At 37.6% G+C, this 13,037-nt stretch overlaps 1 protein-coding gene and 1 long non-coding RNA gene across 4 annotated transcripts in view; one reads left to right on the top strand and one right to left on the bottom strand.

Annotated features, from left to right (window-relative positions):
- Window positions 1–13,037, bottom strand: part of LRP1B (LDL receptor related protein 1B) — a 742,760-nt gene that overhangs the window by 78,273 nt on the left and 651,450 nt on the right. For all 3 annotated transcript variants that reach the window (XM_083492761.1, XM_083492762.1, XM_083492763.1), the window contains 12 exons: window positions 12,406–12,534; window positions 12,098–12,217; window positions 10,074–10,187; window positions 9,700–9,849; window positions 9,154–9,276; window positions 7,875–7,994; window positions 7,148–7,276; window positions 6,879–7,001; window positions 4,970–5,110; window positions 3,844–4,031; window positions 2,223–2,406; window positions 747–832 (listed from right to left, as the gene is read on the bottom strand). In XM_083492761.1, the coding sequence (XP_083348887.1) occupies window positions 747–832; window positions 2,223–2,406; window positions 3,844–4,031; window positions 4,970–5,110; window positions 6,879–7,001; window positions 7,148–7,276; window positions 7,875–7,994; window positions 9,154–9,276; window positions 9,700–9,849; window positions 10,074–10,187; window positions 12,098–12,217; window positions 12,406–12,534 (1,607 nt within the window). The remainder of the gene's footprint in view (window positions 1–746; window positions 833–2,222; window positions 2,407–3,843; window positions 4,032–4,969; window positions 5,111–6,878; window positions 7,002–7,147; window positions 7,277–7,874; window positions 7,995–9,153; window positions 9,277–9,699; window positions 9,850–10,073; window positions 10,188–12,097; window positions 12,218–12,405; window positions 12,535–13,037) is intronic.
- Window positions 2,785–12,655, top strand: LOC310703308. Its single transcript, XR_014524069.1, has 3 exons — window positions 2,785–2,845; window positions 9,073–9,140; window positions 12,620–12,655. It is a non-coding gene; the product is annotated as an uncharacterized lncRNA (long non-coding RNA).

The raw sequence follows: 13,037 nt of genomic DNA on the forward strand, positions 1-13,037 counted from the left end.
TGAGTATGCCAAGCTGGCTTAGGTGCTTTATAAATTCTTAAAGAAAGATACAGATTCCGAATATAAAGAGAGTCAGTAGGAGGCATTGAAACAACTTAAACATTGGTCAACCTAAAAAAAAAACAAAAACACAAACACATTTTTTTAACATATTCTAATTCCAATCAACTGATATTTTAATATTTATGCCCTCCAGAAAAAAATGTCCATTAAAAACTGTGCATTTGGAATACATGGTCCAGTATTTCTAGCAGAAATACTTACCATGAGTATACATTTACAAAATGGGTTGCAATTCACAGTAGAAATATGGGTCTTATTAGAGTAGGATAACACATGATATCATGATGACTGGTGCTCATGAAAATAGACACTGGTAGTGGAACTTTATTTGTAGGAAAAAAAACATTTCAGCAGGTATGGCTCCTCAGGATATTGGGACCTGAATAGTAATTAGATTTCACATATACATATTTGTATCAGGTCGAGTGGTCCATTCACATAATTAAGTAAGGTGACAAAGGAAAGTGTAATAAAGAGAAACCTCATTTATTATAGCCCTTTACAGTTACTAGAAATACAACAACTGAATTACAGACTTTTAATGCTTACAGCCAACCTTGTCCATAGCTTATCCTGTGCTATGGAGTGCAGTTAAGACTGTGGTTTTATGTTCATCAAGCATTCTAAACAGCAATGAGTATTAAGATTATTAAGTATTAATTAGATGATAATTGGAATTGTACCTGTTTCAATGAAGTGTAGTTAGATCCGTCAGTACTGATTTTTCTGATTTCATGATGGTCAGCCAGAATTAAAAAAGGTTCTTCCTCTAAATATAGTGAACGGAGAAAAATACTATGTTAGCATTTAAGTTAATTTATGGAGCTTCAAGAAAAGAAATACAAGTAGTGAAAAATAAAATGCTACATGCTGTGAACAGTGTTGTGGATGAAAGAAACATTAAAAGCATAATATTTCAAGTAAGATCAATGATGCATCATAATCTGAACAAGAGATTCAATTAGCATTTCTTTCAGAGTACTTTAATTTAGCCTTTGTAATACAGAAAATGTATTAGCACTCTCAATAATTTCAATTCCAAAATGAATTTAAGCACAGCTACTCAGCCTGGCTTTTAAGGGACAAATAGGTGATAAGTAACAGTTGACATTAAGAAAGGGGAAAATTCTAAAGTCAGAAAGGTCCAAATTAATGCATGCCAGAATTTTCAGCGAGTAGTGAGCTGAATAGTTCTGAAAATATATTTAACTTACATTTTAATAATTCAAAATTTCTGTAAATGAAGTGCACGTGAAGCATACTTGGAGCTACTGTACATTAAAAAATACATTTATAGTGCAATACTATACATGTGTAATCACAAAGAAGCCCCATTAATTTTATTGGAACTTCCTAGTAAGTTATTCTCAGCACAACCTTAGAATAATATTTAAGAAATTTACAATAAAAGGAATGCTGAGCAAATTCAAACCACTCTAAGCCCTGATTTTCAGAGTGACAGATTTTCAGAGAGTCAGTTTTGCAAATCAGTTCTGGGCTACTCAAATGGCATGTAGAATGATGGTGTTGCCATGATCACTCCTGGCCTGTTTCTTCCATTTTGTGGAATGTTTCCCTCTAATTTCCCAACAATACATGTCTCTTGCAACTGGGCCTACTGAACATTAAAGACCATTTGCATTAATTCTATTCCCACTAGCCCTCTCCTGCTTCTGAAAGGTGCATCCGTTCAATTTCCAGGGACCCTCCTTCCTCCTCAGCCCCCACACCACAGCCTGTCCCATTCAGTAGGCCCCATTTAGCTGACTCTCAGGAGAGGATTTATGGAGGAGCTGCCGGGGCAAAGGGGGAAGGAAAGTCAGCTTCCTCCAGCACCCTTTCACATGCTTTTCTCTAGTTCCAATCCCATAATGTGAAACAAATGATGGGACAAGATGCTCACATCTGGACAAACATCTATTTTTACCTAAGAAGAAGTATGCCTTAAGACAGTTTGATTAGTACTGGAAAGTTAAATGCATTGTGCATTACACAGTTAATTTTGTTTGAACAAAGTATGTTTAGGTCTTAAACCTGCATGACTAAAGGGAAATGTCAAAACTAACTTAAGTTGCATTGCTTTCCATGGGACTTAGTTATGACTAAGCTTAACTGCACTGAGTCAGTAATATTCCGGAAGCCAAGGAAGCAAATGATACCTGAAAGTGACTTGCAGCCATTTGGGTTATTAGGTTGCACCTCATAACCATCTGCACACAAACATTTGTAGGTGCCATACGTATTGACGCACTGCTGGCTGCACGGAAAGCCAGACAAACATTCATCAATATCCACACATGTTTTGCCATCATCCTTCATGTGGAAGCCAGGCCAGCATTTACACTACAAGGAAAAATAAAAGCAAATTATACAACAGACATCCTAAGGGTAGCTGCTTTCTTCCTTGCACAGGCACCGTATCAATGTGATCAAAATGTTGTTTAAAACCTAGTAATATAACATCTAAAATAACTTTTAAATGACAATGCAGACCAAGTCGTCCTCTCCAGGTGGTTTTCCATAGCAGAAGTTTTATATTTCTGCTGCATGTTTCTGTAAGAAATTCCGAAGCCCACTTTATGAAGGAGAAGAGGTAGCAAAGTTTTAGGATACAAGTTAGAGGTGGACTGTGAAGATCTACCCAAAGCATACAGATGACTGTGATCTCCTTGTCTCCATTGCTAAATGCTACACTAATATTTACCATCCTGCTCTTTCCAGGGCCAAAGCAGGGCAGAGAAGAGGAACCTAACTTTTCATACCAGTCATATTCGACTAGCAGGTAGAAATATTTTTCAGCAGCTTCTGCTCCCCCCATCACATACATACACATACAGATAGACCTTCCCTTAGATGCTTTAAAGAACCTTAGGGGAAAATATTCCTCACACCACCTCTAATTCTTTCCTCCCAATCTTTTATCTTCTACTTTTCTCTCATACTTTTCTCTTCATTTCCCAGTCATTAGACATAGGATGCTAGAAGCATTCATACAAAAGTACTGGGGAAGCCAATGGGCTAGTATTGTGAAATTTCATCCCCCCTCCCACTTCAAAAAGGTGAGTATAATCAAGCTCAGTCTTCATGCTAATTTACAAAAGCTCTAAACACATTTTTAATTTGTCATATATTTAATTTATTGGTGTTATTTTGATATTTCTGCTGGTTATTCAGTGTGATGGGACTAGTTTCACATGATTTTGTAGTTGTTTTAATGTTCTTTTAATTGTGAACCTGGGCAAAAATTTGTGGGAGATTAACATTTAAAAGTAAAATGATGACCAATTAAAATATTTTTAAGATGACTGACATTGCTATACATTTTTTTCTTTGCTGCTTCCCTCAGTCTGCTTCTCTTTTTCTCACTACTACCACCAAAATATTTGGTGGGAGGGACTGATGGGAGCCATAGTTTTCCTACCCCTGCTTTGAACTATGCAGTTTGTTGTGCAGTGTCCCAGTCTTAGATTTTAAGCATTTAGAACAATCCTTTAATCTGACCAAAAGAAAGGCATAACAAGATATTCAGACATATTTCAGTTTATTTGGCTTTCCATGAAACATTCTGCCCCCAAGACATATAAAACAAAATCTAGTATTAGTCATACAGTCTTATACCCTCTGTATTATATCAATGGAATAGCAAAAGCTGGTGAGCACAAGGTGCGCTCTCTTTTCCAGGAAGTGTCAAATTCTAATGTTTATGGTACATATGCAAGTCAAATTTAAGATTTAAAACTCTATTTATAACGTACTATTTTACACACCAGGACTACCAACCTTGTACCCAACAGGAAGATCTTGACAATCTTGAGAACAGCCACTGACTTTCTTACTCAAGCATTCGTTAATATGGCAGTTTCTCTCATCCGATCCATCACCACAATCTTGTTTAGTATCACAAACATTTTCTTGGGGAATACACTTGCCATTTTTGCACATAAAAAAGGAACTGTTGCATGACTGTTCTAAAAATAAGAAACAAGAGGGAAAGGACACAAATGGATTGCAATGAACACGTTGAGATGTGTCAGGATTAACATGTGGGCTGCATCTTAATTTATAAACAGATCATTCATGAAAATTCAGTCCAGCCCTTTCATATTCTGTTTACATATCCCGCAGCAACATTTCCATTTATAGAAAGTTTGCCATCAATTTCACTGGACTGCATCACCAGTCAGTGTAACTATGATTAGTCATAAACATACTGCTGGTTTGTTTCAAATAGTAAATACAAGTTCTGTCTATATTTCCTTTCCTCTAACACCTATATGTATAGCCCAAGTGTGGCCCTCAGCTGGATTTCATCTGGCCCTTTGAGTTCCCTCCTGTCTATCAACTATTTAGCATAAAGAGGGAAAAGGCCCTCATGTTGCAAAATATGGAACAGTGGGTCCTGCCTCTGCAGGAAGATCAAAGCATAGGGAGAATCAACAACAACAACAAGCCCTGCAGTACCCCACAGCTTAAGATCCAGGGGGCTGAGAAACTCTCATCCAGTGCTCCTTTCTGGAACTTGCCCTGGAACCACCACAGATCAGAACCACCACAGATCAGCTCACCAACCCCTGAGCTTCTGAGGGTGGAGGAACTACCAAGGACTTGTGTTCCTTGCAAATATGCAACGTTGCACACCTGCAGTTTTCAGGATGCAATTGTAGTTTTGGCGTTCAAGATTTTGAACAGAGTTAGGGCAAGGCTTACAGTTTTGCTGTGCAATTACATTACTAGCCCTGGGTTGGACAATTTGAGAGCCTGATCCTCCCTTAGTTCTTTGTGGCCTGAATGTTCTCTCAACACTCCACAAATACCAAATTTTACTGAAAACTACATTATTATTTAACAACGATGCTAAATTATTTTACACATATATTTAATTGTAAAGATATTTTAAAGGCTGAACCTGCGCTTCTGCATTTTATGTTAATTGGATGTTCATCAGAATGGTCTGGACAGTCAAAATCTCCATCACATTGCCACTGAGAATTTAACAGGCATCTTCCATCAGCACAGCTGAATTCTCCAGGATTACAGTGACGATAGCCTAAAAAAAGAGTGGCCAAACATTAATAATGTAGACCTCTAATATTTATATTCCAAAAAAGGTACTATCTATCTTTTTCAAACAGGAGCTGATCCATAGAACATTTCAAAGTACTTTGCAGATGTCTTCCTTAGCAGATGCAAACTTCAGCCATAGTGGTGACCAAACTATCCACCTCCTTCTCTGCTGCTGTGCCTCTACAGGTGACCCGGGTATGGCCAAAAGGAGCAGTTTCAACAGCTTTTAGCAAGGAGCTACAGGGCCACAACACCCGATTCCATGGCTGGAAGCTGTTGTAACTACTCTGAAAAAGCAGAACAGTCTCCAACCATGAAACAGGGCGCACAGGGCTTACAATTCTTCATGAGCAACTACAGTAGCAGATTTAACAGTTTCTGGATCTCTGCTAAATATGATAGGGTTGGGACATGTCTGCAACATGGCTGTAGCCTAGGCTCACATGACCTAGAATACTACACTGAAACTAGTTTTTGAAGACAGACTAGAAATGTGTCTGATCTGACAAATATAAAGGGTTTGAGTTTAAAACAATAAATTTTCTTACTTACTTTGCCAAACATTTATTAGGCATTACAAGTATAGGCCATCATAAAATATCCATATATAAAATTTTAAACTATATACAAATACACAGCCATGAAAATATATAATAACAAGGATTTTCATTGGGATTTCTTCCCGCTAAATAGTGCCATTCACCCCTCTAGGAGATACTATCCAATACATTTGTCAGATTAGAGTTTCTTTACTCAAAATTATTCTGCTGTGAGTTAAGCAGTAACCTGGCTGAAGCCACCCAATAAGTATTATGGCTCAGTTCCAATTTATCCCAAGCTCTGAAATTTCCAAATCCAAAACTCTATCCACAGCAAAGAAATACCTGTTTACCCTCTTGTTCTTTGATTTTACTGGTAAATGTGAAATGTTTATTTTCAAGAGAAATACATAGCGACTTATTTATAAATGATAACTCCATGGTCTATTTAAAGTTGACTGGATTCCACATTCTGTCAAATAGGACATATTGAAGAGTTCAAATATCTGGTGCTTCTTAGAAACCATTTTAATACATTGACAAATTGCTCTGAAAAGGCAAAGATTTTCTCTACATAAATCTTAAAGGAATATGAGCACTGCTTCCTTAGAAGAAGAAGAAATTTAAAACCTGTTAACTTACTTTCTTCAAACGATTTTATTCTATTTGTGGGGAGTTTATCCTTGTCAGCAGACAGATACAGAGCACACAAACTTCAGCATTAAGACCTGTCTCTGTATCATAGATTAACAGTGCAATCTCACACAGGTGTCCTCAGTAACTCACATTGAATTTAACAGACCTTCTCCCAGGTGTGCATAGGATTGCAGCCTAAGCTTCTCACAATGCTCCATTTATAGTGCACCAATGTACTACTACTAATGCCTTATTTTAGGGAAACTTATTTCAGGGGAAAATATTTTAGGGGAAAATATATTAGAAAAAGCAAAAGTAAGCACATTCCTTTGGAACTTCTTTCTTTGGGAACTTGGAAATTTCAACTGGTTCAAAATGAAGCAGCCAGATTACTGTCTATTTTTTCATTTCAAACTCATATAGCTCCAGTTTTAAAACAGCTGTACTGGTTGCCAGTTTGTGTCCACACCCACTTCACAGTGCTCACATTAAAGCCCCAAATGACATAGCCCCAAAAGTATCTTAAGAGTGCCCCCTTCCTTGCTGAAGCTTTCAGGTGTAAAAAATTATACTTGCCACATTCTAGCGATTCATCCGATCCATCTCCACAGTCATTATCATGGTCACATACAAACTGCTTGGGAATGCAGACTTTATTGTGGCATGTGAAAGTATTTTCGTCACAAGTATTATTAGGAGCTAAGAAAAAGAAAATGGAGCGCAAGACAGTGAACCACCAACTTATAAAGAGAAAATGTCAAGTTATTGTCAGCCACCAATACAGTGGTACAGATAAATACAGCAACCCCTCATCTTATTTATGTATGTTGCAAAATGGTTCATACCACATCCTGCTGTGGCAAGCTCATCACTTCCATTCGGACAGTCTCTTTCACCATCACAAAGCCAGTGCTGAGGAACACAGGCATAGGAACCTAAGCAGCTGAACATGTCTGAGGCACAGGTTACGGAGCCTGGGGGGGGGGAGAGGAGGAATTGGTATGATTTTAATTTTATTTGTTATGTACAAAAGTTATATTCTGATCTGACTTGTTAAAAAATAAAATAACATATACTACAATTTTCTTTAATGATTTCTAAAATCTGAAGTCAAACAACAAAGACAATACATCTGAGTCAGTAGCAGTCAGGGACTGTACTGCTCAGCAGGGACAGTGTAGGCGCAACATTGAGATTGTAGGGTTGTGTCCACTTCTGTGTTACACTGTGCTGAGCTCCTTACTGCCTTTTCCTTCCTTCTCAGTAACTGGCAGTGATGTGCAGCATTGGGAAGTCAGAAGAGCAACACAGCTGCGCCTGCACAGCCCCACCAGCCACAACTGGTTCAAGGAACTTGGATATTGCTCATCAAGTTCTTATTACTGCACAATACTGTATGTCTTATAAGGGATACCAAATATTACATATACTTCTTATATCCTACAGAATATGATAACGCTCCAATACTTATTTCTGGTGGTTGTTCATTGAGTTGACTGAATGAGGAGGCTAGGGCCAAGTAATTTTGAAATGTGCACCCCAAGCTCATATTTGTATCACTGTAGTACTCACCACATATAGGTTTGCTTTCATCCAAGCCATTTCCACAATCATCCTCCCCATCACAAATCCATTGTTTAGAGATACACTTATTTTCAGAACAAGCAAACTGATTCCATGAACAAGAGGAATCTGCAAGGGCATGTAAATGATAGGTGTTGCATATATTCAATAGGAACAGATTCAATATCAACACTATGAAAAAAAATCTAGCATGCTCCCCCCCCCACTGACAAGCAAAATTCTTCCTAGAAATTTCCGATGAAGTTCATTTCACATATTGCCCATCTGGAAATTCCCTTCAAAATTCCTAAATTGCCAATGGAATTTTGCTCAGCTTCTCCAGGCAATGTTAAGCTTGTTTATATATCTTTAAATCACATTATAAACTACCTCCCATCTTTAACAAACATAAATAAAAATAATTCTTGTTCTACTATTCAAAAACAGCTACATAGAGGAAAAGATACATATGCATGCCTTCCAACAAGCATTTAAAAATGTAATTTTATGTTAAACAAATATCCTACAACATATTATGTGAATACTTTTGCCCACTACTTAAGGAATTTTAAGTTTTTATGAACATATTGTAAAAAAAGCAAAACAGCTCTAAGATCAAAATAATTACAAACTTTCTTAACAGCTTGAACTTATATGGTTCTGTGCAATCTAACAGTAATAAATATATTTGTGGAAATCATCTCCTTCCCCTCCACCTCCTCTGCATACTCTAATCACACCAAAATATATTTATGTTTGTTGATCTCTAGCAAAGGAACCTAACAGCAGAATCCTATACATGTCACATCAAAGTCAACCCCTAGGTAATTTTAGACTCTGGAATGAATGGTCTTCTTGCATCCCTCCTTTAGAAGTCAACATGTATTATTTCATTTGCGTGGCACACAACATATCTTTCTCCTCCCTCCCACCATTATCAGATTTTATATGACTTATTTTATGCTGCTCTCTGATGGTCTTTGCAGGGGGCTGGACTGTGGGGCAAAGATCCTAACTGCACCACTCACTACAGAGCTATACTAGATTACAATCTAGGTATATATGTATATGATTAGAGCCTAAATGACCAAATCATACAATAAAGTGTTTGCTATGTATCATGCCTATATAATTTGCAGGATTTCAAGCTGTTCATTGAGATTTGTTAAAATACCAGTTTAGTTTAATTGTATTCTTTTTCTTGCAGAGATTTCAATTGACATCTCCTTTGCACAAACATCCATGGTTCAAAGATAAGATACTAACAACAGTGAGGTAAGATACTAACCACAGTGCAATTCATCACTTCCATCTTCACAATCTTTTTGACCATCACATACCCAGGTATTCAATATACACCTCCCACTTGGACAACTAAAATAATTTTCTTCACATGTATGCTTGTTTCGAACTGCAAATAAAATGAAAGAAGCAATTTGTTTCTAGTAGTCATGGAATTTTGGATGAAATACACATAGAAAAGATTATCTGGGTTCGATCCACTAAATAGAAGGGTTCCTTTCCATTCATGGAAGGGGTTTTGATCCAGTAAAGGCTCCCACAGGAGAAAGGGAAGAGGCAATATTTGCCCATTTTCTCTTCCCCATGTAGCCATGCCACCTTCTGCATTCTTTTGGACAGTTGCTCAGCTGTCCAGACCAGTTTTTCAGAGCACTGAAGGAATACCAACATTGCCACTTCCTCCTATATGCAGGAGTGTTCCATATATAGGTTTGTCAAAGAGAAACTCAACATACAATAAAGTAACAATGCCACTAATGAATAATTCTTTATCATGAATAAATATAGAAATTATTTTTATTTCCATAATTACCTGGGCATTTAAGTTCATCTGTATAATCTCCACAGTCATTAGATCCATCACACATCCATTCTGGTAGTATACAAAGTGATGTAAAATTACAGCTAATAAATCCTGAAGATTTGACTCCAAGTTTATAGAAGTGAGCACAGTCTGTGCTATCTGAGGTACACAAAACGGAATGGGCTTACATTAGAATATATTCTTTTCAGTGTGGATCTCATCACTGTGATTTCTTTGACAGTGGTTGCTTAATTTAGCTCCCACAATCACAGCATTGCCTGTTACCAATTGAATTACATCACACAAATTAAACTTACAGTTATATATTAGTATTGTATAAGAAACAAATAGTTACAAATGAAAAAAAAAACTAAATTCCTTACTGCAGTTTTTCTCATCAGAAGCATCCAAACAGTCCACAATCTGATTGCATTGCGCTGATTTTGCAATGCAAGTTCCATCTGCACAGTGAAATTCTGTTGAAGTACATCCTGAAACTACAGGGTGAAGTGTTTGGTGGGTGGGGAGTAAGAAAGAAAGATATACAAATAACTTGCAAGGTTTGGAATACTTAAGTTTAAAGTTGCTACTAAATTAATTATAACGCTTAAATGTGTGTTGTTTAAAAGTAACAAGTTACACAGGGCCGTCTTAAGCATATCCGGTGCTATGGTGCGAAGATCCCTCCAGTGCCCCACCCCCCATTTCCCAGAGTTGTTGACCTTTTCTCAAGCCCCTGCGGGGATCGCTCTCCTCCCACGGGGTCTTGGGAAGGAAGCTGCATGCCCGCCAGCCATATGATTGACGGAGTGCAGCTGGCAGGTGTGGAGGAGGGAAAGGGGAGGCCGCCGGCAAAGCCGCAAAGTTCCCCCACTTGCTGGGGCGCCCCTGAGAGGTCAGCGCCCTGGCGCAATGCGCCAGTAAATCTAATGGGAAAGACGGCTCTGCAGTCACACACATCATGACCACAGCCCAGAAAAGCACATTTTAGGGTTGGCCTGTTCAAGATGCAAGCAAATACCCCTGTGGCATTTTATATAACCCTTGCTTCTTCATCCCACAGTCCTGGGTGAAAGATCCCTGCATTGTAGGGGATTAGACAAGATGACCCTCATAGCCCCTTCCACCTCTACAATTCTATGATCCTATTATTCTAATTGCAGCCCTTTTCTGCATGCTTAAGGAAGATTCTGTGCATTACTAAGTCTCTACCTCCAAGTCTGAAAAGAAAAGCAGCGATATTGATCCGCTTGAGCTGAGAGAAGCTGAAAAGGGACTTTAAAACTGCACACACATATTTCTGTAAAATAATGTGTATCCAATTGTGCTAATCTCGGCCCTACTTGGCCTAAATACCCAGTAGTTATGATAGGTTTAGCAGAGCACCCATGGTGGATTAAGATAGATGGCATTATGTCTGCCATTTTTATATAAACTGCTTGCGACTTTTCTGCAATTTTGTGCTGCTTTCTGTGAGACTAATTGAGACCGTGGCATCATGGCAAGAGTCTCAGCAAACAATTGTAAAGCAAAAAACAAAGGGGAAAGCATAACACATTTTTTGCAAGCCAGCACTGGAGTGTGCCAAAGTGCCCTGCCTGAAGAATTGCTGATGAAGCAGTGGTCCCAGTTACTCTCTTCCCCATCCAACTATAACCAATTGATTTGAGATGCTTTAAATATTATCATATGCAAGTTGCCTTACGTTACTTTCTTTTTAGATATTTCACCTCACAGAATTAGTTTTATTTTCTGTACATTCTACAAACCTATCATTTCACAATGCCATTGCACTTTGTGCACTTAAAAAAAAAAAGGTGATTTGCCAAAGTTACTGTCTTGAGTCTGCTTTTTCCCTGGTTAAGCCAGACAGAAATTTAATGAAGTAAGATAGAATTATAGGGTAGAAATAAGGTAAGTGTCTGAGATATTTCTCCACAAAGTAGAACTACAGTAGACACATCAGTAATTGAACCAACAACAATATTCACAATACTATTCACTGGGGTGGAGATTCAGGGATATATGAAATCAATCTCACACAACATTGGTAAACAGTGCACAATGTAGTAGCATTGGGTTTGCACTCTGCACTGCTCGATTTTCACCCACAGAGGCCTATTTTGCACACATAGGACTGCTGCTGAAAGTGAAAAACGCCTGCAGATGCTTATTTCTACATACCACTTATTCGACAAAATATGTTGACTGAAATATTTGACTGGAATTGGGGGTGGGATGGTGGTGTTGAATTATAATTCTGGAGTTCAGATATGACTTTTATTGGTAGTCAATGAAAATAAATATTTGGTCATTGGTTCAGAGCACTCACAGATTCTTGAAATTTAATAAATACTAGAATTCATAAACATTATACTGCAGGAAAAGAAACAAACAAAAAAAGTACCTTCACAGCCTATTTCATCAGACCCATCACCACAGTCATTTTTGCCATCGCACACTTGATCAGTTGTAATACAGCGGCGGTTAGAACAAGATTTAAAGCCTCTTCGACAGCTTCTATTTTCTGGTAAATTAAAATACAAAGACTATTATTTTATTTACATAACCTTCCTATTAACATGGCTAGATGAGAGTAAGTTTTGGAATTTGGAGCAGAGTCAATAAACTATGAATCAGCTTATATGGCTGGTCAGAAACATTACATGGAAACAAGATATGGCAATGTAACCCAATGAGATAAAAGGATCTTACCACAATAAAATAACTTCTCATCAGACTTGTCTTTACAATGGGAGATGCCATCGCAGGACAGCTGGTAATCAATGCATTCTCCATTTCCGCATTCAAACTCAGAGTAAAAGTTACATGAGGAGTTTTTAGCTGAAAGAGTGAACAACAGAAAAGCAAGCATAAGTTTGTTTGTTTGTTTGTTTGTTTGTTTGTTTGTTTGTTTGTTTGTTTAAAGTATGAATAATCTTCCCTTCGCCCAAAGTTCCCAGGGTGGAAATATACACAGTCTAAGCAAAAGAAAAAAGAAAAGAAAGAAGATCAAAACAAGTGTTCAAACAAAATACAGAAGTTCAAAGTAATGGTGCAACAGCCAATGGCAATTCTGTAACTAACTAAATATATATTACATATATATATTTGTGTATATATTGTGTTTCACATATTTGTGAAATATGTGTATTTCAGACTGCAAATATTCCACTTCAGAGTGCCCTGGACCCAAGCCATGGAGAAATAGAAGCCATGCTGCTATGAAAACACACACACACACACACACACACACACACACACACACACACACTTGTAATTTCCAATTTCATGATGTTCTGAAACCCTGAATCATTTCATTTTCTATTCAATTAAGAATGACTAGT

Source organism: Podarcis liolepis (genome assembly GCF_965112155.1).
Source record: "Podarcis liolepis genome assembly, chromosome: 1".
Lineage (NCBI taxonomy): Eukaryota > Metazoa > Chordata > Lepidosauria > Squamata > Lacertidae > Podarcis > Podarcis liolepis.